The sequence below is a fragment of the Ovis aries genome, chromosome 7 (assembly GCF_016772045.2).
Source record: "Ovis aries strain OAR_USU_Benz2616 breed Rambouillet chromosome 7, ARS-UI_Ramb_v3.0, whole genome shotgun sequence".
NCBI classification, from domain to species: Eukaryota; Metazoa; Chordata; class Mammalia; order Artiodactyla; family Bovidae; genus Ovis; species Ovis aries.
Window position 1 is genome coordinate 6,569,571 of NC_056060.1, and position 21,566 is coordinate 6,591,136.

Sequence of the window (21,566 nt, forward strand, 5' to 3'; positions counted from 1 at the left end):
CAGTTCTGGGGCTCATGACTCTGTCATTCTGTTGACGTGAATGTAGACGTAGGTCGAGACCTAGTTTTCTGGCGTTTCTCGCCTGACAACCTGGCTCTACATCCCCACACCACCTAGTCAGTGAAAATGTCCCCATTTACCAAGACAGTAGAAACCTGTCCTCATCAAGAAGTGACTGTGAATTCAGGAGTTACCCCAAGACAAGAAGAGGTAAAGGTTACTGTGGTAAATTTTGAAGGAGGCTTTAAAAAAAATTGTAAACAAACACAGTTTCTCAGCCTGTGTTATTTATGAGAAGTACATGAGTGCCCTCTCGTAATTTTTGAAACTATTTCTATTTCTAGGATAATTTTAAAGATCTAAGCTTGCTTCGATAATCTGTATGAATGTCTCATATCCAAGAATTGCCCTAATTTTAGTGCCCACATTTGTATTTGGCTTCACCATCACGTAGATGTGAAACAGTATGACTCTAATTTACATGGCTAATGAGGGAAGACCAGAGGCAATGTGATATGTAAACGAGGCATATACGTACAGAGTGAGGGCCAAATGATATCACACCCAGATGTGCAAAACCAGAAAATGCGGTAACTCCAACAGAGAGAGAGAGTGGGAAGACTGAGTCATCACTAGGCACAGGCATGTCAGACTCCAAAGAACCTCGCTACAGCAACTAGCACCACGCTCGCTCCGTGAGCCCAGATTCAGTTTCAGCAAGACAGTATCATCCATCATAACTCTAAGAAGCTTTGCAATAAAAAGGGATTTCCATGGGTAGAATGTTAATTACCAACACGCAAATACAATTGATGAAACCAAGGAAAGCCACTGAAGCAGGCTGAATTGAAAGCAGGTGACTCGAGTGGTCAAAAGAAAAAAAAATTACAGGAAAAGAGGAAGACAGAGAGACTATAAAGTAGAGAAAATTTTAAATGTGCTCATGTAAGTGAAGGAACTGAAAACTGTTGTGGAAACACCTGCAGCAGAGGTCCGGGAGACCAGAGTTCATAGTTTAGGGACAAAAACTGAGACAGAAGCCAGCAAAGAGGGTGTGCAGCGCCAAGCTGGACAAAAACGGGGAGAGGAAAGCGCCTTCTACTCCTGGTGCACTAAGGCTTCCTATAATGGCTAGTGGAGGCTGAAGGTATTTGCAGCTCTTTAAAACAGTAATGGTGACTGTCTGATGATTCACACTTTCCTGGGTAAAACATTGCAACACTGTTCCCTGAAATGGTGCCATGGACATCTGGAGGTGGCTGATCATCGGACTTCAAGGGTGTTAGTCATCATACTCTTCATATAGGTCGTTAAACTGGGCTTATAAATCAGAAGACAGAGCTGAAGGAGGAGACTAGTAAGTCTGGGAAGTCTGAATAAAAATTCAGAAATGTTTCCTTCTGGGAGGCTAGCAGTTCGTGGGTAAGACTATGTTCAAACATGCGAATCTCAGGCTCCTTCATCATGCCTTTCACCTTTGGGGGAAGATTCTGCTTTATCCTATCAGAACTAGTAACATATTATTAACTGAATTCCATACATCAGTGGTCCCGCATCTTCCACGAGGAATCACAAGGACCTGATATCACTGTGGGGGTGGGGTGGCAGGAACGAGAGAGGAAGATCGGGGCATTCAGTTTTCTGAGACAGGTAAGGCACGAGGAAGGAGAGGCTCGGTCAGCTGTGCAGCCCTGCTGCGCGGCGTTCTGGCAAATGCGGACTGTGGGAGAGCTCGTGGTGTGCTGCAGCAGGGACACACGGGCACAGAACTAGTCTGGAGAACTTTCAGCATCCTTTTTAATAAAGGAAACAGTTTTATCAGCAAAAAAATATGATGTTATCTCCAACCGAATATGAAGTTAAAGATTAATTTAGGAATGACCCACCTTACTCCAAGCATAATTCCAGGTCACGTAACTGTCACCTCCTAGAAGATCCTTGAGCCAGGTGACTGGGTTTTGATAAATCTGACCATTTTCTACCTTAATTTTGCCACTTAATAAAACACTGGCTTTGTGGGTAGCCTCCTGAAGTGGAAAATAAAACAAAAATTAGGATTGAGAAAATACCTGAACTTCTGCTTCTGTCCATGATAAAGTAAATGGGGACCAGAATTATGTTAATATCTGACACAAGCAAAAAAAAGACAAACTAAATATATGAAACAATGGTTTCCAAGATACCAGACATCAGGGGGAAATGATTAGTTTTACTGAGAACTGAGGAACTACTGAGGTGAGCCCTACAACTGTCCCAGCTCACTGCCCTGAGAGAGCTTCCAGGTCTTCGTACAGGGATAGGAAATCCAGACAAAACCTGTGGATTCTCTCAATTGAGTAGACAGAGTAGGCTCCAGGGAGGCATGATGGCTAGAGTTTGCAGGACAGAGTACTGAAGAAGAAATACACAGAGAGAGAACTCTACAGAGCTTCAGAGGGTCCTCTTTAAGTATTCTGCTGAGTTGTGATTGGCCATGTGTAAGAGGAAATTAGCCAAGCCTGGGAAAAGAACCATCTGAAAGAATTAGATGTAATAGCATTCTCAAAAGGCAGAAACAACACCTGTTCCCAATAGTAAGATTAGAAAAACAAACTGATGGGGCATTGGTAGATACACAGAAGTCTTGCCTTTGCAGTGGGATATAATTAGCCTTAGACTGAACACTGCTCCAATCCTGCCTAACAAACTGTAAAAGGAAGACCCAAAAGGACTGGAAAAAATCAGTTTTCATTCCAATCCCAAAGAAGGGCAGGGCCTAAGAATGTTCAAACTATCATACAATCACTCTCATTTCACAAGCTAGTAAGGCTATGCGCAAAATCATTCAAGTTAAGATTCAGCAGAACATAAACCAAGAACTTCAGATGTACAAGCTGGGTTTAGAAAAGGCAGAGGAACAAAGAGATCAATGGCCAACATTTTCTGGGGGCTTTCCTGGTAGCTCAGCTGGTAAAGAATCCACCTGCAATTCAGGAGATCCCGGTTCGATTCCTGGGTTGGGAAGATCCACTGGAGAAGGGATAGGCTACCCACTCCAGTATTCTGGCCTGGAGAACTCCATGAACTGTATAGTCCATGGGTCACAAAGAGTTTGACGCGACTGAGCAGCGACTTTCACTTTCAAGTTCTGGATCACAGAGAAAGCAAGGGAATTCCAGAAAAACATCTACTTCTGCGTCATTGATTATGCTAAAGCCTTTGACTGTGGGGATTACAACAAACTGTGGAAAATTCTTAAAGAGATGGAATACCAGACCATCTTACTTGTCTCCTGAGAAACCTGTATGCAGGTCAAGAAGCAACAGTTAGAACCTTACACTGAACAACTAACTGGTTCAAACATGGAAAGAAGTAGAAGGCTGTATACTGTCACCCTGCTTATTTAACTTATATGTAGAGCACATCATGTGAAATGCTGGGGTGGATGAAGCACAAGCTGAAATCAAGACTGCTGAGAGAAATGTCAACTACCTCAGATGTGCAGATGACACCACCCTTATGCAGAAAGCGAAGAGGAACTAAAGGGCCTCTTGATGAGGGTAAAAGAGCAGAGTGAAAAAGCTGGCTTAAAACTCAACACTCAAAACTAAGATCATGGCATCCAGCCCCATCACTTCATGGCAAACAGAAGGGGAAAAAGTGGACGCAGTGACAGATTTTATTTTCTTGGACTCCAAAATCACTGTGGACAATGACTGCAGCCATCCAAGTAAAAGACGCTTGCTCCTTACAAGGAAAGCTATGACAAACCTAGACAACGTATTAAAAAGCAAAGACATCACTTTGCTGACAAAGATCTGTGTACTCAAACCTGTGGTTTTTCTAGTCGTGTATGGATGTGAGAGTTGGACCATAAGGAAGGCTGAGCGCCAAAGAACTGACGGTTTTGAATCATGGTGCTGAAGACTTGAGAATTCTTTGGACTACAAGGAGATCAAACCAGTCAATCCTAAAGGAAATCAACCCTAAATATTCATCGGAAGGACTGATGCGAAGCTGAAGCTCCAATATTTTGGCCACCTGATGTGAAGAGTCAACTTACTGGAAAAGACCCTGATGCTGGGAAAGACTGAAGGCAAAAGGAGAAGGAAATGGCGGAGGATGAGATGGTTAGAAGCATCACCAACTCAATGGACATGAATCTACGCAAACTCCAGGAGACAGTGGAGGACAGAGGAGCCTGGCATGCTACAGTTCACGGGGTTGCAGAGCTGGACACAACTGAGCGACTTAGCACACACAAAACCCTTCCTGCTGAGTATAACTAATTCTGGTCTGAGAGCCCAAAGGTGCTCGTGACTAAAAGGAATAGGGCAATTTTAGGCTACCCTGGTAGCTCAGCTGGTGAAGAATCTTCCTGCAATGCAGGAGACCCCAGTTTGATTCCTGGGTTGGCAAGATCCGCTGGAGAAGGAATAGTCTACCCACTGCAGTATTCTTGGGCTTTCCTCTAAGCTCAGCTGGTGAAGAATCCACCTGCGATATAGGAGACCTGGGTTTGATCCCTGGGTTGGGAAGACACCCTGGAGAAGGGAAAGGCAGCCCACTCCAGTATTCTGGCCTGGAGAACTCTGTGGACTGTATAGTCCGTGGGGTCGCAAAGAGTTGGACACGACTGAATGACTTTCACTTTCACTTGCTAAGAATATAATGGTCAGGCTTCTCCATTTAAACAGCCCAACCAAACCCTTCCCCTCTAATAGGAGCTATACACTGACACTATGTGACAGCAGCATTTTGGTCACTTATTTATAAATTTTACATAATTTTAGAGAGAAAAAAAAACAATAGGATACCTGTGTTTTGAATTCCAGAATGTTATTTCCTGGATTAAGTCTTCCTAGCAATATCAGATCCTTTATCTGCAAACATTTCTTTTTGGCAGTTGTGTTGTAGTTTGAAGGTTTTTTCACAGTATGTTGGTAGCCAGACCCAGAGGAGGAGGAGCTCTGAGTATCATTTGCATGAGGAACAGTGAGAGCTGATTTTTTCAAGTAAGGTTTCAGCGGTTGCCCCATGTCACTGCCAAAGACATCAACCCCTTGCTGTGCCAGGGATTCTGATGTTCCCCCGGGTGCTCGGTGGGGAGCTGTTTTCCTGTTTCCTTCTTTTGGATCACAATCAGAAGGACCCTGATCACAAATAACACTTGATGGATGGGCATCATGGTGGGCAGACACACTCGTGGTTGCTGAAATCTTTAATGTGCCAGTTACTGCTGAAGGACTAAAGGACACGTGCCCCTCGGCTGTACTACCTGTAAGATCATTCTCTTTTGGTGAATACTCTGCTTCAGCAATAAAAGTAACAGATTGGGATTGTAATTTAATCTGATTAGTGCCATCTGAATGTCTGGAATTTGATAATCTATCTAAGGTACAGTCATTGGTATTTTGCTTAGAATTCAATTCACTTCCAGAAAATTCTTCCCTTCTCACTGTCTTTGAATTTAGACAAGTGTGCGTTCTTTGGTTGTCGTGCCAGACTTCCTGAGACAGCTGTGTTTCCTGCGTGCCTTTGCACACAAGGCTGACAGGAGAAAGTGAACCTGACTGGGGCTGCATGGAATTTTCCATACTGATACACTCTTGCCTGTCCTTTTCATTAGAGGTTTCTGAGCTTGATGGCAGCTTCCTAAAACTAAGACCAGACAAAGATGTAGCATTCTTATAGGTGTGAAATTTCTGGCTTATTTTTTTCTGTTTTTTTGCTACGAGTAGGAGGCTCTTCTGCCTTGCCGCCAAGTTAGCCAATTGCTCCCTCAGGACTCCATGCTTAAATGACTCTATGGACACCCTGTAGAAAGAAACAGAAAAGGGAAAAATACAAAAACAGTGGGAAACATTTTTTTTTAAGCAGTCATTTAGATTTTATAGATACTCTGTGTCAATTTAAATTTAATCAGCTCAAAGTACACAAGAGTCTATCTTTGCCCTGTGTATTCTTCAAGAGCAAACTGTTGCGCTACATGAGGCAAATAAGTATGCCTTTTTTAGGAGCTGACAGTGTGCTTTTAGGACGCGACAGTGTGCTTATCCCGGAGAAGGCAATGGCGACCCACTCCAGTACTCTTGCCTGGAAAATCCCACGGGTAGAGGAGCCTGGTAGGCTGCAGTCCATGGGGTCAGTAAGAGTCGGACACAACTGAGCGACTTCACTTTCACTCTTCACTTTCATGCGTTGGAGAAGGACATGGCAACCCACTCCAGTGTTCTTGCCTGGAGAATCCCAGGGACAGAGGAACCTGGTAGGCTGCCGTCTATGGGGTCGCACAGAGTCGGACACGACTGAAGCGACTTAGCAGTGACTTAGGAAGTAAATATAATTCCTCATGGACTTAGGAAGTAAATATAATTCCTCATGGACATAATAGATTAGATGACCTCATAAAGTCCTTTTCCAGTTCCACAAAACATCTGTAATCACAAGAAATTTGAGGCCAGGATTTCCCTGGTGGTCCAGGGATTTAGAGTCTGCCGGCCAGTGCAGGGTCACAGATTTGATCCCTGGCCTGGGAAGATTCTACATGCCACGGGGCAACTAAATCGTGCACCGCAGCTACTGAAGCCCATGCTCTAGCGTCTGTGCTCCGCAACAAGAAACGTGCTCTGCCATTGCAACTAGAGCCCATGCGTTGCAACTAGAGAGTAGCCCCTGCTTGCTGCAGCTAGAGAGAGCCGGTGTGCAGAAATGAAGACCCAGCATAGTCAAAAATAAATAAAGTTAAAAAAGAAATTCTAGACCTATTATAGATTAAAAATAGATGAATTCTGAAAACTCCAAAGCATTCTTACCTTTTTTTAACTCACCTGTATTTTTTAGCTAGATCATCCCTTTCTGCCTTCTGTTTAGCAAGCACGTTGTCCATAACTTCCTTTATCTCTAACATCTTACCAGCGTATTGTTCTAGAAGCAAGGTAATAAAATAAAAAGTCGGTTAACTGAGAGATAGCAAATGTTAAATTTGGTCACAAAGGACTTAGCCTTATTGTTAAATTTAAAAAGCCATTATTTTCCTACCCTCTTCCACCATATCAATGGTCCAGATATCAAAGCTAATGGACTTATGTCACTCTAGAGAAGTATCCTGAGGTGTGTGAGACCACACCAAAGAAGGAGCAGGCAAGCCTGAGTTCTAACCCTGTTATCCCACTGACTAAGCTTGGTGATCCTGGACAAGTCATTGACCTCTCTGGTCGCTGCCTTAACTGTGACATTAGGGTACTAAAAGAAGATAAATAGTTAGATAATTTTGTCTGTTACAATTATTTACTTTTTAAAATACAAAGGGAAAACACTGTCAGTGTAAAGGAAATTTTGAAATAATATGAATGTTTACAGAGAAGAATGCTCAGAAAGATCAAAGGCAGGAGGAGAAGAGGGTGATAGAGGATAAGACGCTTGGATGGCATCATCAATTCAATGGAAATGAACCTGAGCAAACTCAGGGAGGTTGCGTGAGTCAGGGAAGCCTGGCGCACTGCAGTCCATGGGGCTGCAAAGAGCTGGACACGACTTGAACACAACAGGGGAGAGAAGTCAGGGTATTCCCACTCACCCACTCCTTCTCAATATTTCACTCCATGAAAGAGACTGATTTTAATACTTCGGTAAGTGTGTGTGTGTTTAAAACATGTTTACTTTATATATAGCCTACATATTTATACTATATATAACTATTTATTATATGTACTTAAAAATAAGAATCATGCTATCAGTTCTTGTTCTTTGCTGCTAAGTCGCTTCAGTCGTGACCCCATGGACGGCAGCCCACCAGGCTCCCCCGTCCCTGGGATTCTCCAGGCAAGAACGCTGGAGTGGGTTGCCATTTCCCTCTCCAATGCATGAAAGTGAAAAGTGAAAGTGAAGTCGCTCAGTCATGTCCGACTCTTCGCAACCCCATGAACTGCAGCCTACCAGGCTCCTCCATCCATGGGATTTTCGAGGCAAGAGTATTAGAGTGGGGTGCCATTGCCCTCTCCTCTTGTTCTTTACACTTAACATTTAGGGTTATATGATATATAAAGTCACTTATGAAGTGAAGTGAAGGTCGCTCAGTCATATCTGACTCTTTGTGACCCCATGGACTGTAGCCTACCAGGCTCCTCTGTTCATGGAATTCTCTAGGCCAGAATACTGAAGTGGATAGCTGTTCCCTTCCCCAGGGGATCTTCCCAACTCAGGGATCGAACCCAGGTCTCCCCCACTGCAGGTGGATTCTTTACCAGCTGAGTCACCAGGGAAGCCCAAGAATACTGGAGTGGGTAGCCTATCCCTTCTTCAGAGGAACTTCCCAACCCAGGAATCAAACCAGGGTGTCCTGCATTGCAGGTGGATTCTTTACCAGCTGAGCTACCAAGAAAGCCATCAGTTCAGTTCAGTTCAGTCGCTCAGTCGTGTCTGACTCTTTGCGACCCCATGAATCGCAGCACCCCAGGCCTCCCTGTCCATCACCAACTCCCGGAGTTCACTCAAAATCACGTCCATCGAGTCGGTGATGCCATCCAGCCATCTCATCCTCTGTCGTCCCCTTCTCCTGCCCCCAATCCCTCCCAGCATCAGGGTCTTTTCCAATGAGTCAACTCTTCCCATGAGGTGTGGCGAAGTACTAGAGTTTCAGCTTTAGCATCATTCCTTCCAAAGAGCATCCAAGGCTGATCTCCTTAATTTTTTTTTGTTTGTTTTTTTTTTATTTAAATTTATTTATTTTAATTGGAGGCTAATTACTTTACAATATTGTATTGGTTTTGCCATACATCACCATGAATCCGCCATGGGTGTACTTGCGTTCCCAATCCTGAACCCCCATCCTACCTCCCTCCCCATACCATCCCTCTGGGTCATCCCAGGGCACCAGCCCCAAGCATCCTGTATCCTGCATCGAACCTAGACTGGCGATTCGTTTCACATATGATAATATACATGTTTCAATGCCATTCTCTCAAATCATCCCACACTCGCCCTCTCCCACAGAGTCCAAAAGACTGTTTACATCTGTGTCTCTTTTGCTGTCTCGCATACAGGAATGTTTGGATCTCCTTGCAGTCCAAGGGACTCTCAAGAGTCTTCTCCAACACCACAGTTCAAAAGCATCAATTCTTGGGCGCTCAGCTTTCTTCACAGTCCAACTCTCACATCCATACATGACCACAGGAAAACCATACCCTTGACTAAACGGACCTTTGTTGGCAAAGTAATGTCTCTGCTTTTGAATATGCTATCTAGGTTGGTCATAACTTTTCTTCCAAGGAGTAAGCGTCTTTTAATTTCATGGCTGCAGTCACCATCTGCAGTGATTTTGGAGCCCCCAAATATACAGTCTGACACTGTTTCCACTGTTTCCCATCTATTTCCCATAAAGTGGTGGGACCAGATGCCATGATCTTCGTTTTCTGAATGTTGAGCTTTAAGCCAACTTTTTCACTCTCCTCTTTTACTTTCATCAAGAAGCTTTTTAGTTCCTCTTCACTTTCTGGCATAAGGGTGGTGTCATCTGCATATCTGAGGTTATGGATATTCCTCCCGGGAATCGTGATTCCACCTTGTGCTTCTTCCAGCCCAGCGTTTCTCATGATGTACTCTGCATATAAGTTAAATAAGCAGGGTGACAACATACAGCCTTGACGTACTCCTTTTCCTATTTGGAACCAGTCTGTTGTTCCACGTCCAGTTCTAACTGTTGCTTCCTGACCTGCATACAGATTTCTCAAGAGGCAGGTCAAGTGGTCTGGTATTCCCATCTCTCTCTGAATTTTCCAGTTTATTGTGATCCACACAGTCAAAGGCTTTGGCATAATCAATAAAGCAGAAATAGATGTTTTTCTGGAACTCTCTTGCTTTTTCCATGATCCAGCGGATGTTGGCAATTTGATCTCTGGTTCCTCTGCCTTTTCTAAAACCAGCTTGAACATCAGGAAGTTCACAGTTCACATATTAATGAAGTCTAGCTTGGAGAATTTTGAGCATTACTTTACTAGCGTGTGAGATGAGTGCAACTGTGTGGCAGTTCGAGCATTCTTTGGCATGGCCTTTCTTTGGGACTGGAGTAAAACCTGACCTTTTCCAGTTCTGTGGCCACTGCTGAGTTTTCCAAATTTGCTGGCACATTGAGTGCAGCACTTTCACAGCATCATCTTTCAGGATTTGAAATAGCTCAACTGGAATTCCGTCACCTCCACTAGCTTTGTTCGTAGTGATGCTTTCTAAGGTCCACTTGACTTCACATTCCAGGATGTCTGGCTCTAGGTGAGTGATCACACCATTGTGATTATCCAGGTCGTGAAGATCTTTTTTGTACAGTTCTTTTTTGTATTCTTGCCACCTCTTCTTAATATCTTCTGCTTCTATTAGGTCCATACCATTTCTGTCCTTTATCGAGCCCATCTTTGCATGAAATGTTCCCTTGGTATCTCTAATTTTCTTGAAGAGATCTCTAGTCTTTCCCATTCTGTTGTTTTCCTCTATTTCTTTGCATTGATTGCTGAAGAAGGCTTTCTTATCTCTTCTTGCTCTTCTTTGGAACTCTGCATTCAGATGCTTATATCTTTCCTTTTCTCTGTTGCTTTTTGCTTCTCTTCTTTTCACAGCTATTTGTAAGATCTCCCCAGACAGACATTTTGCTTTTCCGCATTTCTTTTCCATGGGGATGGTCTTGATCTCTGTGTCCTGTACAATGTCACCAACCAACAGCAGTCAGGAACTGATCACGAGCCAAGAACTCTAGTGTTCTACTGCGTTACCTCTCCTTCCCTAAACGGGCAAAGAGACTCAAAAAAAGGATCATGATTAGAATAATCCCAGTGATAACATGATCACAACAGAATAAAATTAAGTTACAAAGCCTGGGAGTGGGGAGGGGAAAGGAGTTTCTAATCTTAGAAGCATTAAAAGCAACAGCAAAGAGGCTGATACATTCTACTATACAGAATTTGAGAATCTCTGTATTTAACACACACTAATATGTTATAAATAAAAACACCGTTAAGGGACAAAAAAAGTATTTGCAGCAGTTATGGGAGAAAAGGGGTCAATAACTTGATTATACGAAATGGCTTCAATTTCCTAACAAACAGGAATAGTCAATTTATGAAAAAGAAGATAAAATTAGTGGAAAAGTACCATTAATAAGCAATAAGTGAAAGTAATATACATATTTTTTACTAAAATAGTAAAAATTTTTTCAGTAAAATTATTTTAAATGAAAATACTGACGCTATTAGCAGTGTAAAAGCAAACACAAATGTGTGTTGGTGGAAGTACAAATTATTATGTAACACTATAGGAAATCAACTTATCAATATGAACCAATAGATTTTACAATGTTTATATATTTTGACCCAATAATTTCAATTATGTTAATTTTTCCTAAGAGGATAATCCTAAATCCAGAAAAAACTATGTATGGTGGTATAATAGCAAAAAAAATGGAAAAATATACATGCTCAACAAAAAAGGAAAAATTAAGTAAATCATGGGACATTTATTGAACAGGATGCGATGTAACCACTAAGAATGATGACCGTGACAAAAAGAAAACACGGCACATCTCACATGATCCCATCTACACTTTTTCACAATTTTATTGAGGTATAATTGCATAAGCATTCTCTTAGAAAAAAAGGAAAACTAAACACCAAAATATTACAGTAGAGCAGCAGGTGATTTTTAGCATGTTTTTCCTCATTATTGTTTTTGAAGTGTATCTATATACCTTTTATAATGAAAAAAGTATATTCTTGTAAAATTCATCTTAGATGTATAAGATACTATAAATACTAAATAAAATATATGAACTATACATACTGTTTGGGGATATAAACTCATTTGGATTATTTTCCTCAAAATACCACCTGTATCATGTGTTAGGCCAGGATGAAAAGTAGAATGGGTATAGTTTAAAAAGAAGTAATTTTTTTAAAAGGTATACAACATGAATTAGGGCTTCCCTCATAGCTAAGTGGGTAAAGAACCTGCCTGCAATGCAGGCGACCTGGGTTTGATTCCTGGGTCGGGAAGATTCCCTGGAGAAGGAAATGGCAACCCACTCCAGTATCCTTGCCTGGAGAATCTCATGGACAGAGGACAGAGGAGCCTGGCCTCCATGGGGCCGCAAGAGTCAGACACAACTCAGTGTCTAAATCACCACCACCACAACATGAAATTAAGCTAACAGACTAATTAACAGTTATATCCTGCTACAAAAAAGACTGATGAGGTACTATTTTGACTTTTAAATTAATTTTTATTAGAGTATAGTTTATTTACAGTGTCGCATTAGTTTCTGTTTTACAGCAAAGTGAATCAGTTACACATCTACAAATACCCACTTTTGTTAGATTATTTTCCCAGAGAGGTCATTCTAGAGCACTGAGTAGAGTTCCCTGTACTCTGCAGCAGGTCCTTATCAGTTGTCTGTTTTCTAAATAGCAGCATGTGTGTGTCAATCCTAATCTCCCGATCTGTCCCTCCTACACCCCTTCTCCCTTGGTAACTATACGTTTACTGTCTACATCTATGACTCTATTTCTGTCTTGTAAATAAGCTCATTTGTACCATTTACTTAGATTCCACATATAAGTGATATCATATGATCCTTACCTTTCTCTGACTTACTTCCCTCAGTATGACAATCTCTAGGTCCACCCACGTTGCTGCAAATGACATTACTTCGTTCTTTTCGATGGCTGAGTAATATTCTACTGTATGTACGGACCACATCTTTATCATTCATCAGGGCTTATAATGTGGACATTTTTTGTGGGGAGGACACCTTCAACCTCACAGCACTCCTATTTTGAATTCTATCAAAAGTTTAGTTTTGCCTGTTCTTGAACTTTTTAAAAATGGAATCATACTATACCCACCCCATCCCCAAAAGAAAATGAGGCAGCAATGCCTTGGATGACTGAAATAGTCAGACTTAAACATGAGTGCATATTTACCTGCATCTTCAGGGGTTCTTATCTCAAACTCTAATAAATTTTCTTGTTTTTCTTCTATGTCTTGTAGAATGGCGCTGATGGTCTGATGCTATCAGGTAAAATATTAAAAACTTCATTACAAGAAGGTAGATGTTTTTCTCTAACAGGCAACTGACAAATGCATAGTAAAAGTGCTACATAAAGCACCACAGAAAATGTGATCTCCCTTTATGTTCCACATGTATTCAGGCCTCATTTAAACTTAACTACATATATATATATATATATATGTATTTGGGAAAAAACTAAACTTAAATACATCTTGATTTATGTAGCAGATCTGCTCCTGGAAAACAGAATGTTGAGTGGCAACCAATCACAATTTCTCAATGACTCCTTTTATAGGTGTAGGAGGAAAAAAAAGAACTCAGCAAATAATATTGAAAGATTACCTATATGCAAGAAGTTCACTTTAAGGCTTTATGATTACCATTGTACACTATTAAGATTTCACATACAGTCTTAGAACTACAAAACACTCTCAAAAACCCACAAAGAGGATTTAAAACAACCTCTTTATATACTTGTCAGTATTAATTAATTGTATTAATTAAACTATTAATATTAATAGTTTAATATTAATATTAAACAATTCAATGCAGATAGTTTCTTGGTTCATCGTTAGAGGAATTAAAATAGACGAATATTAATACTGAAATGCCTTCAACTTATTGGTTTGGCCAACAAATTCGTTTGGGTTTTTCCATAACGTCTTAGGATCATTTTTGCTTCTGACACATCTTTCATAAATTTGTATATTAAAACATACTGGTTGAGAGCAGAGGCTCTGGAGTCAGATTACCTGGATTTTAATTCGGCCACTGCTATGTAATAGAAATGTAATTTTGGATTGTTACCTACCCTTTCCTACTTCAGCTTCCTTAGCTGTAATGAGGAAGGTAATGATATTAACAGAAACTACTTTCATTATTATGGAGGCTAAATCGATTAACATAAAGCACTTAGAGGAGAGCTCACCATGGCATAAACACTCTGTGAATGCCAGCTATTATCATTATGATAATCACTTTTGTACTCTATATGGAGGGAGAGAAGGAGGCTACCTAGATGCTGTGATCTAAAGGTGTTAGAAGGTAGCATCAAACTAAAACCATCTCATTTCCTTTGCATCTGGCCATAAAGTCACCCCCCATCCTCAATTTGGTTTGAAATTTTCAGCACTCAAAAACAAATTTACATTTACAAAGGATAAACCTTTAATGACTTTAAAGTCTGCATATTTTAAGTTTTTTCTTAAAGTTGGTTTTCATTCAACTTTTATATCTTCATTTTATTTCCCTGAGGCTTGGCATCTAAAGTGATACACATTATTCCTGAAACAAATACTCATACAGTTAATAACCATAGGGTTAGGATGATTTTTCCATAATGTTTTAATCTTTACATGATAATATACCTTAAAGATACTAATGGTCAATACAGTGAGCTGAGCTGATACAAAAGGACCTCTGTCTACTCCAAACACCTGGAAAAATACACTAGACAAAATACAATAAATTTTAACCACCCACACCCAGCTAAAATTGGAAAAATAAAGGAAATGAAGCTGGTAGCAGCCCATGAGGGATGTGGAGCAAACATAGGTTATTAGGAATCAGGGTCTGGGTTTTTAATACCTACAAAGGAACAGGAGATAAGGCCTCAGGGCTACATAAGGAAGGGGTTAGAATCAGTCAGTTTGGTTCAGTTGTATCTGACTCTTTGCGACCCCATGGATTGCAGCATGCCAGGCCTCCCTGTCTATCACCAACTCCCAGAGTTTACTAAAACTCATGTCCATTGAGTTGGAGTTAGAATGGAGCCCGACATAAAACTAGTGACCATGAGTGGGTGTCCTTTAGCTTAAATAAGGATTAGGAAAAACTCTACTTGTCACCCACTCAGCCTTTCGGTAGAAAATCAGAGGTCAAAGGGTATCTATCACCCAGAATATAGTGTAGAGAATTAAAGAGATGGAAAATACAAAAAAGATACAGGGAGACTGGTCTAACAACCATCTCAAAAAATACGAGTTTCATAAAAGGAGAATACTGCCAATGGGAGAGGGGTAATAGTCAACAATCTAAGGGCTCACAGTTTCCAGCATACAAGGAGAAATCTGTCTTCAGACTAAACGAACATGTCTAGTCCTTTTAGAGTAAAATTAATTAAAAACACACCTACATTTAGACATAACCTAGTGAAACAGCAGAATATGAACAAAAAAAAATCTTTAAAATTGTAAGCCTGAAAGATATATTAGAAAGACAATTAACTTTTCATTCATTACAAGAGATACCAGGAACAATGTAAAATATTTTTGAAATGTTGAGGCAAACACAATTCATTTTAAACAGCATTTAAAATATTTTAGGTATAAAATAGTTGATCAATCATAGTTTATGTTTAATGAATAGTATTTTCCTCTCTACACTAACAAAAAGTATGTAAGGGAAGTCTAATCCACACATACAGTCTTATTCAAAATATTTCTTTGAGGGGTCTACTTTGCTTAAGAAGTTAGTGTCTAGGATGCTATGTGTTTTAATCAAACTAGTTTTAATCAAACTAGATGGATATCAGAATATCCATCTCATAAATTAATATATGGGCAACTAAGTTATTTTCTTTAAAAACATACCTTCACATAAGTGATTTCACATAGAGCAAACTACCACTATAAACCACACAGGGTCCGGGTTGGTTAAACCAGGCTGCTTTCCTCTTCTCCGTCTAGGTTCCAAGGTCTTTCTTCCTACGTATCCGAGATACTTTTTGGAAGTTGGATGAATGCAGACACACTAGAACACTGTTTGTGGGATAGGTAAGCGCCAAAGAATCCAATCCAGGAGTAAAGGATAGCAGCTAAACTCTAATTCTCTGTTCAGTGCAGGCAGTTTCTTGGTTCCTTGTTAGGGAAATTAAAATAGAAGTCTTATTCTGGATTCAGAAACAGGACAGCAGGCATCTCTGACCACCTGTCTGGGCACTGCCTAGATTCTGAATTCGGTGCCTGCCCTCAAGCACAGCAAGTCAGGAGTCACTTTACATAAGAAAGGGAGTGGGTTTTGGAATTCTTGGGCCCCTGGAGGTCTCGTCAACCCTAGGATCTAAGGTGAAACAGCACTGGAAGAAGGTATAAAGTAAAACCAGTGCTGCATTTCTGCATGCACACTGATGTTCACGTTAGTTTGTGGCCTGGATTATAAGCAGGAATCCCTGAAACTAGGATCTGAAGTCGCCCACAGGGCAGATGCACTGCCCAGAACCTGTCCCGATTGCGACTCCAAATTGCTGTTAATGAGGGACTTCCCAGTGCTGTTCAAGGCTGGATGTAGGCTGGCCCAATCTGTGATGCAGACACATGCTGTTCTCTCTCTCTTTCCCTGGTGGCTCAGAGGTTAAAGCGTCTGCCTCCAATGCGGGAGACCTGGGTCGGGAAGATCCCCTGGAGAAGGAAATGGTAACCCACTCCAGTATTCTTGCCTGGAGAATCCCATGGACCGTAGCCTACAGGCTACGGTCCATGGGGTCACAAAAAGTCGGACAGGACTGATCGACTTCACTATACTATACTATTGCTTCTATTTCTTTTCTTTTAATGCTTGTATATTGAAATTAAGTCAAATAATCTTCTATAAAAGACTGAAACTGTCTATGTGTGTAATGAGTGGTTTCTTTGGCTGACGAGTCCTTCAAACCTAAAACAGAAGTAAAACTTTTGGCAAAACATTCATTCTGGTCAATTATGCTGTATTATTATCTTATGACAAAAAAAAAAAAAATTTTTTTTTTAACCTGCATGTCCTTAAAAATGGAAAGAATGCTGCCACTAGCCAATGGCTAGCTGGCACAAAGAATGGCATTTTCTAGGCTAAAGAACAAAAGCATTTCAACTTCACTCACCATGGAAAGGTTTTCTTCTGTTTTGTCTTGGTGTGAGATAGAAGGTCTATCAACAGTTTTGGAATCATCACAAATGCACTGTTTACGTCTTCTTGCCCGGACGTCAGGAGTTTTTACTTTAAAACATAGAATCAGAAAATATATTAAGAATGTGCAAAAATTTGCCTATTTTTATCAATTGTAATGGTGACAAGAATAGGAAGGATAAATTAAGTCTATAATTACCATGATATCTTAATGTTGATTAGCACCTCATTATTTATTATCAATTGACTGATTTTAGCAAATCTACTGAATCACATGCTGGATATCCAACTCTTTCCGTGAATCATCTTATTTAATCTTCATACGAGCCCTGAGGGGTAGGTAGTTAATCACATCTATTTTACAGAAGAGGAACATGAAGCTTAGAGGCATTCAAGAAGTTGCCTGATGTGTTGCACAGCTAGTACTGAAACCAGATCTGACTTCCGGTCCAAGCTCTACTACGACCGTAATTCACCGTCTCTATAAGATTCTCTCTGAACCTTCTCCCATCCTGGATTCCCTTTCTCCACATACGGTTACCCTATGTCCCTCATTCTATCGGGTTACCTGAAAGGAAAGGTATATACAAGGAACAACAGAAGAGTGGGAATAGATCTGCTGCTGCTGCTGAGTTGCTTCAGTCGTGTCTAACTCTGTGCGACCCCAGAGATGGCAGTCCACCAGGCTCCCCCGTCCCTGGGATTCTCCAGGCAAGAACACTGGAGTGGGGTGCCATTTCCTTCTCCAATGCATGCAAGTGAAAAGTGAAAGTAAAGTCGCTCAGTCGTGTCCGCCTCCTTGTGACCCCATGGACTGCAGCCCACCAGGCTCCCCCGTCCCTGGGATTCTCCAGGCAAGAGTGCTGGAGTGGGGTGCCACTGCCTTCTCCAATGATCGAGATCTAGGACTTTATAACAGAGTGCGCAATAGCTCCAAACATGGCTGTGAAGAGAGAGAAAGTCATGCCTGGGGCTGTAAGAAAAGCCTCACACCTTATGGGCTTAGCAGATGGGAGCAGACGAAGAAATGAGGATCTGTGCGTCAGTCTCCTGACTGTGACCTACATGTGATCTCACACACCAGTAAAACAGGACACAATGACTGTCCTTGCCTCTCACCAATCCTATCAGTTGGTAAGGGGAGTGGCAGGCCAATGGAAAGGCACGTCACAGGGGTTCTCTTCCCAATAATCTCCCTCATAGACAACACAGATAAGCTCCTGGCTTTCTTCTTCCATGAGTCAAGGCTCACACATGAAGGAAAAGGAAGATCAAGTCCCTCTCCTCAACACTTCCGAAATTGTTCTTAACTGCCTGTTTTCCGGTTTATCTCTCCAAAGCCCGGAAGCTCCTCCAGGGGCTGATCTGTATAGCATGTGCTCAACAAATGTACGTTTTCTAAGTCAGTGCTCACTAAATGCTTCTTTAAAAAAACACAAACACACCCGTCACCTCACATTGTTACCTTGTGTGTTTGTATGTGTGTGTGTTGGTGAGAACATTTGAAAGTTACTTTCTTGGCAAACTGCAAGTATATAATTTATTATTAACAACTGTAATCATTGTCTTATACATTAGAAGACCCTCGGAACCAATTCATCTTCTAAGCGAAAGTTTGATCAACATTTCTCCATCTCCTCCACCACTTCCTCCCCCAAGCCCTTGGCAACTACCACTCAACCATCTATCTGGTTCTTTCAGCTTGACTTTTTAAGGTTCCACATATAAGTGACACCACAAAGAGTTTGCCTTTCTGTATCTTTCTATGCTTACTTCATTTAACGTGACATTCTCTAGGTTCACCTACGTTGCTACGAATGGCAGGACTAAATGCTTATTTCTTATAGACAACTCATTATATTAGTTAAGTGCAAAGTACTGCTAAAAATGGTTCATAAAAATTTCCCTGACTATATATATCCTTGAAATATTCTTTCCACTTTAATATATATTACACATATACTCACACACATATATAAGTATAGTATATTTGCTTAACAAATTCATATTCTAGCATTAGAATATCAGTCTTGAAAAGTTGGCATGAGTCCAACTTCTGCATGAATCATTGTAAATTTTGAAGTAATGGAATCTTAGTCGCAAAGACTTTAGTATAATGTCATTCTTTTCCAGCCCCACTATAAAGTGAACCAATTTGCATAGTTTTAGTAACAGTTCTATCTCAGATCCAGTGTTAGGAGAGATGAATGTTTGTTTAATGAACGTGTTTTGTTTCAACATATAATTCTAATACAATAGAACCATATAATCTATAAATTAAACCAAGTTTTAAAATGCTGTTTCTAAAAATAAATTATGCTTTTCAAGAGTTTAATAAACAGACAAAAAGTTATCCCTAGTTATGAAACAATTTACACAAATCTGAAGACTTTGTTTTTCTAAGCAGAGTTATACACCTGTATAAAATAGCAAAAAACACTGCTATTCATACCAGTGACTACAGCATCACTCTCATCTCTACTGTCAGTCTCAACGGCACCATAAGATTTCAGCAGCTCTTTCATATTTTCATCATCTGCTTCATCCAAAGCAGTCTTCTGCTTTTCATCCTTTTGATTAGGGTTTGCTCCATGTTGTAGTTGCATCTCAGCTGCCTAGAAGGTATTTTTCCAAAGTTATCTCTACAGACACCTAAAATCAATCATTTCTGCTTTCATTATAGGATAACACTATCAAATATTAAAAGTTATCAAAAAATTACTCAAACTCTGACCAAGAAAATTTCGATTAAATTTGATATGACAATTTTAAACTGATTCACTGTTTGGCCTGATCTGTCTTCACAGGAGAATCAAATACAGTGATATGAAAGTACCAGATATGCTGCTTTCATTGCCTAAGAGCAGACTTAGATAGACTGATGTGCAAAAGGATTTACTCTCTCTCTGTTACACAGTCTTTTGCCCTCCCCTAAGCTGCTGGAAGATGGGGCACAGAAGGGAGGAAAGATCATTTCAGGATTATATTATATTGTATTATACTATACTATACTATACACTGTATTATAAACCACCATTAGACAAAGCTGAATAAAGTTCTACTTGAACTATAATACTTCAGATATGTTACTTGTTTAGGAGTTTTAATAAGTTAGCTTGGGAACCTAATGTCCATTCTAATACTCTCTATGCAAATATGTTTCCTAAATAGATGACCTGTATTCACAGAATCTTAACAAGATAAAAAGAAACAGAAATAATCTACCCCAACCCCATCTTCACAGAGGAGAAAACTGAGGTCAAAGATAAATGTTGTGACATTCTGGGGGCAAAAGTTTCTGATATAAATAATGCTTTCCTGAATAACTCAAACTTGGGTATTAGAATTAAATTTGTGACTCATCAAAGTTAAAGACTGTCACTTATATTGATAGTAAAAGTCAAGATAGTAAAAAACAGTCAATGATTCCATCTGCATAATACAAGCAACTCAAATCACTGAAAAACCTTTTGATCAGGAAAAGATGGTCAGTATTTTGTTAAAGATATGCTATGTTCTAGTAGCTTTTCTCTTTCCACTTGTGTTCAGGTATGGAGAAGCATAAAAATTTAGAAGCAAATGTACCAGCAGAAATTATGACAGTGAGAATTAGCCCAGCATGAAGGAAAATGTATTTGTTTTAAGGTCAAGCATACAAAACTCACTCCTGCTACTTACTAGCTATGTCCTCGGGCAAGTTACTTACCATTTGAATCTCATTCTTCTCACCCATGAGGCTTAAATGTGAACCCATGTCTAAAGTATTTGGCACATGGTGGGGCTTAAGGGAAAACAGTCGCCTAATCAGCTGTGTGTAAGCCCCAGCAATGGTTCTGCCAGTCCTCCGTGCAGCATTTACGTGCTTTCCTTACACACATTTGTAGATCCGCCAAAGAACTGAGGAAGCTCCCCCTTTACATCGCTGGAGAGGTCTCTCTACGCAGATACATTCTGTCTGGTATCTTGCTCTCAGAATTTCAGCTGTTGGAGCCTTTGAAACTCCAAATTCTTTCTTCTCAGCTCTCTGAGATCATAAGGCTATTTGCTTTCCTCCTCCCTACACGACTGCCTGGAAACTCCTCTGCCCAGAAGGTGGGGCAATCCACAAGGCTCATCCCGTTTGCTTCTGTTCTCTCCTGCACGTTGTCTGATATCTCAAAACTGTTTATTTTACATATTTTGCTCACTTTTCTAGCTTTTAAGGTGGGAAGGGATATCTCATCCCTGTTACCCTATCTTGCACAAAAGTGAGTGTCCATTCCCATCCATATTTTAGCTTTAAAAAACAAATCTTTTCCTCTCATTCTCCTTTTCCTTATCTTTTAATACTCCACAGTTTATAAGGTAGAATACAAAACCACCTTGGAAGATAGTTTACAACAGAAACTAAGATTTTTTTTTTTTAATATGCAAGTTGAAAAAGAAAATAAGATGATGAACTCAACTTTGTCTATAGTCATGCAAGAGAGAAAATCACAGGATATTATAGAATTGATACTTATTAGTTCTACAATTGGGCTTCCCAGGTGGCACAAGTGGTAAAGAATTTGCCTGCAATGTAGGAGACCTGGGACGGGAAGATCCCCTGGAGAAGGAAATGGCAACCCACTCCAGTATTCTTGTCTGGAGAACCCCATGGACAGAGGAGCAGGAC

The 21,566-nt window shown here is 40.5% G+C and overlaps 2 protein-coding genes across 5 annotated transcripts in view; one reads left to right on the forward strand and one right to left on the reverse strand.

Moving 5' to 3' along the window:
• Window positions 1-21,566, forward strand: part of LOC105615606 (collagen alpha-1(I) chain-like) — a 102,146-nt gene that overhangs the window by 34,106 nt on the left and 46,474 nt on the right. The window contains exons 4-5 of one of the 4 annotated variants that reach the window (XM_060418754.1): window positions 13,009-13,036; window positions 15,718-15,804. The exons of 2 other annotated variants lie outside the window; for them this stretch is intronic. The gene's annotated coding sequence lies outside the window, so the exon portion shown is untranslated. The remainder of the gene's footprint in view (window positions 1-13,008; window positions 13,037-15,717; window positions 15,805-21,566) is intronic. One more of the 4 variants, XM_060418755.1, reaches the window with a different exon arrangement.
• The window catches only part of ANKRD31 (ankyrin repeat domain 31), a 132,833-nt gene that overhangs the window by 22,494 nt on the left and 88,773 nt on the right, over window positions 1-21,566 (reverse strand). The window contains exons 19-24 of the mRNA XM_060418743.1: window positions 19,365-19,527; window positions 16,887-17,002; window positions 12,942-13,029; window positions 6,810-6,906; window positions 4,797-5,796; window positions 1,887-2,027 (exon numbers count right to left, since the gene is read on the reverse strand). Coding sequence (XP_060274726.1) covers window positions 1,887-2,027; window positions 4,797-5,796; window positions 6,810-6,906; window positions 12,942-13,029; window positions 16,887-17,002; window positions 19,365-19,527 — 1,605 coding nt within the window. The remainder of the gene's footprint in view (window positions 1-1,886; window positions 2,028-4,796; window positions 5,797-6,809; window positions 6,907-12,941; window positions 13,030-16,886; window positions 17,003-19,364; window positions 19,528-21,566) is intronic.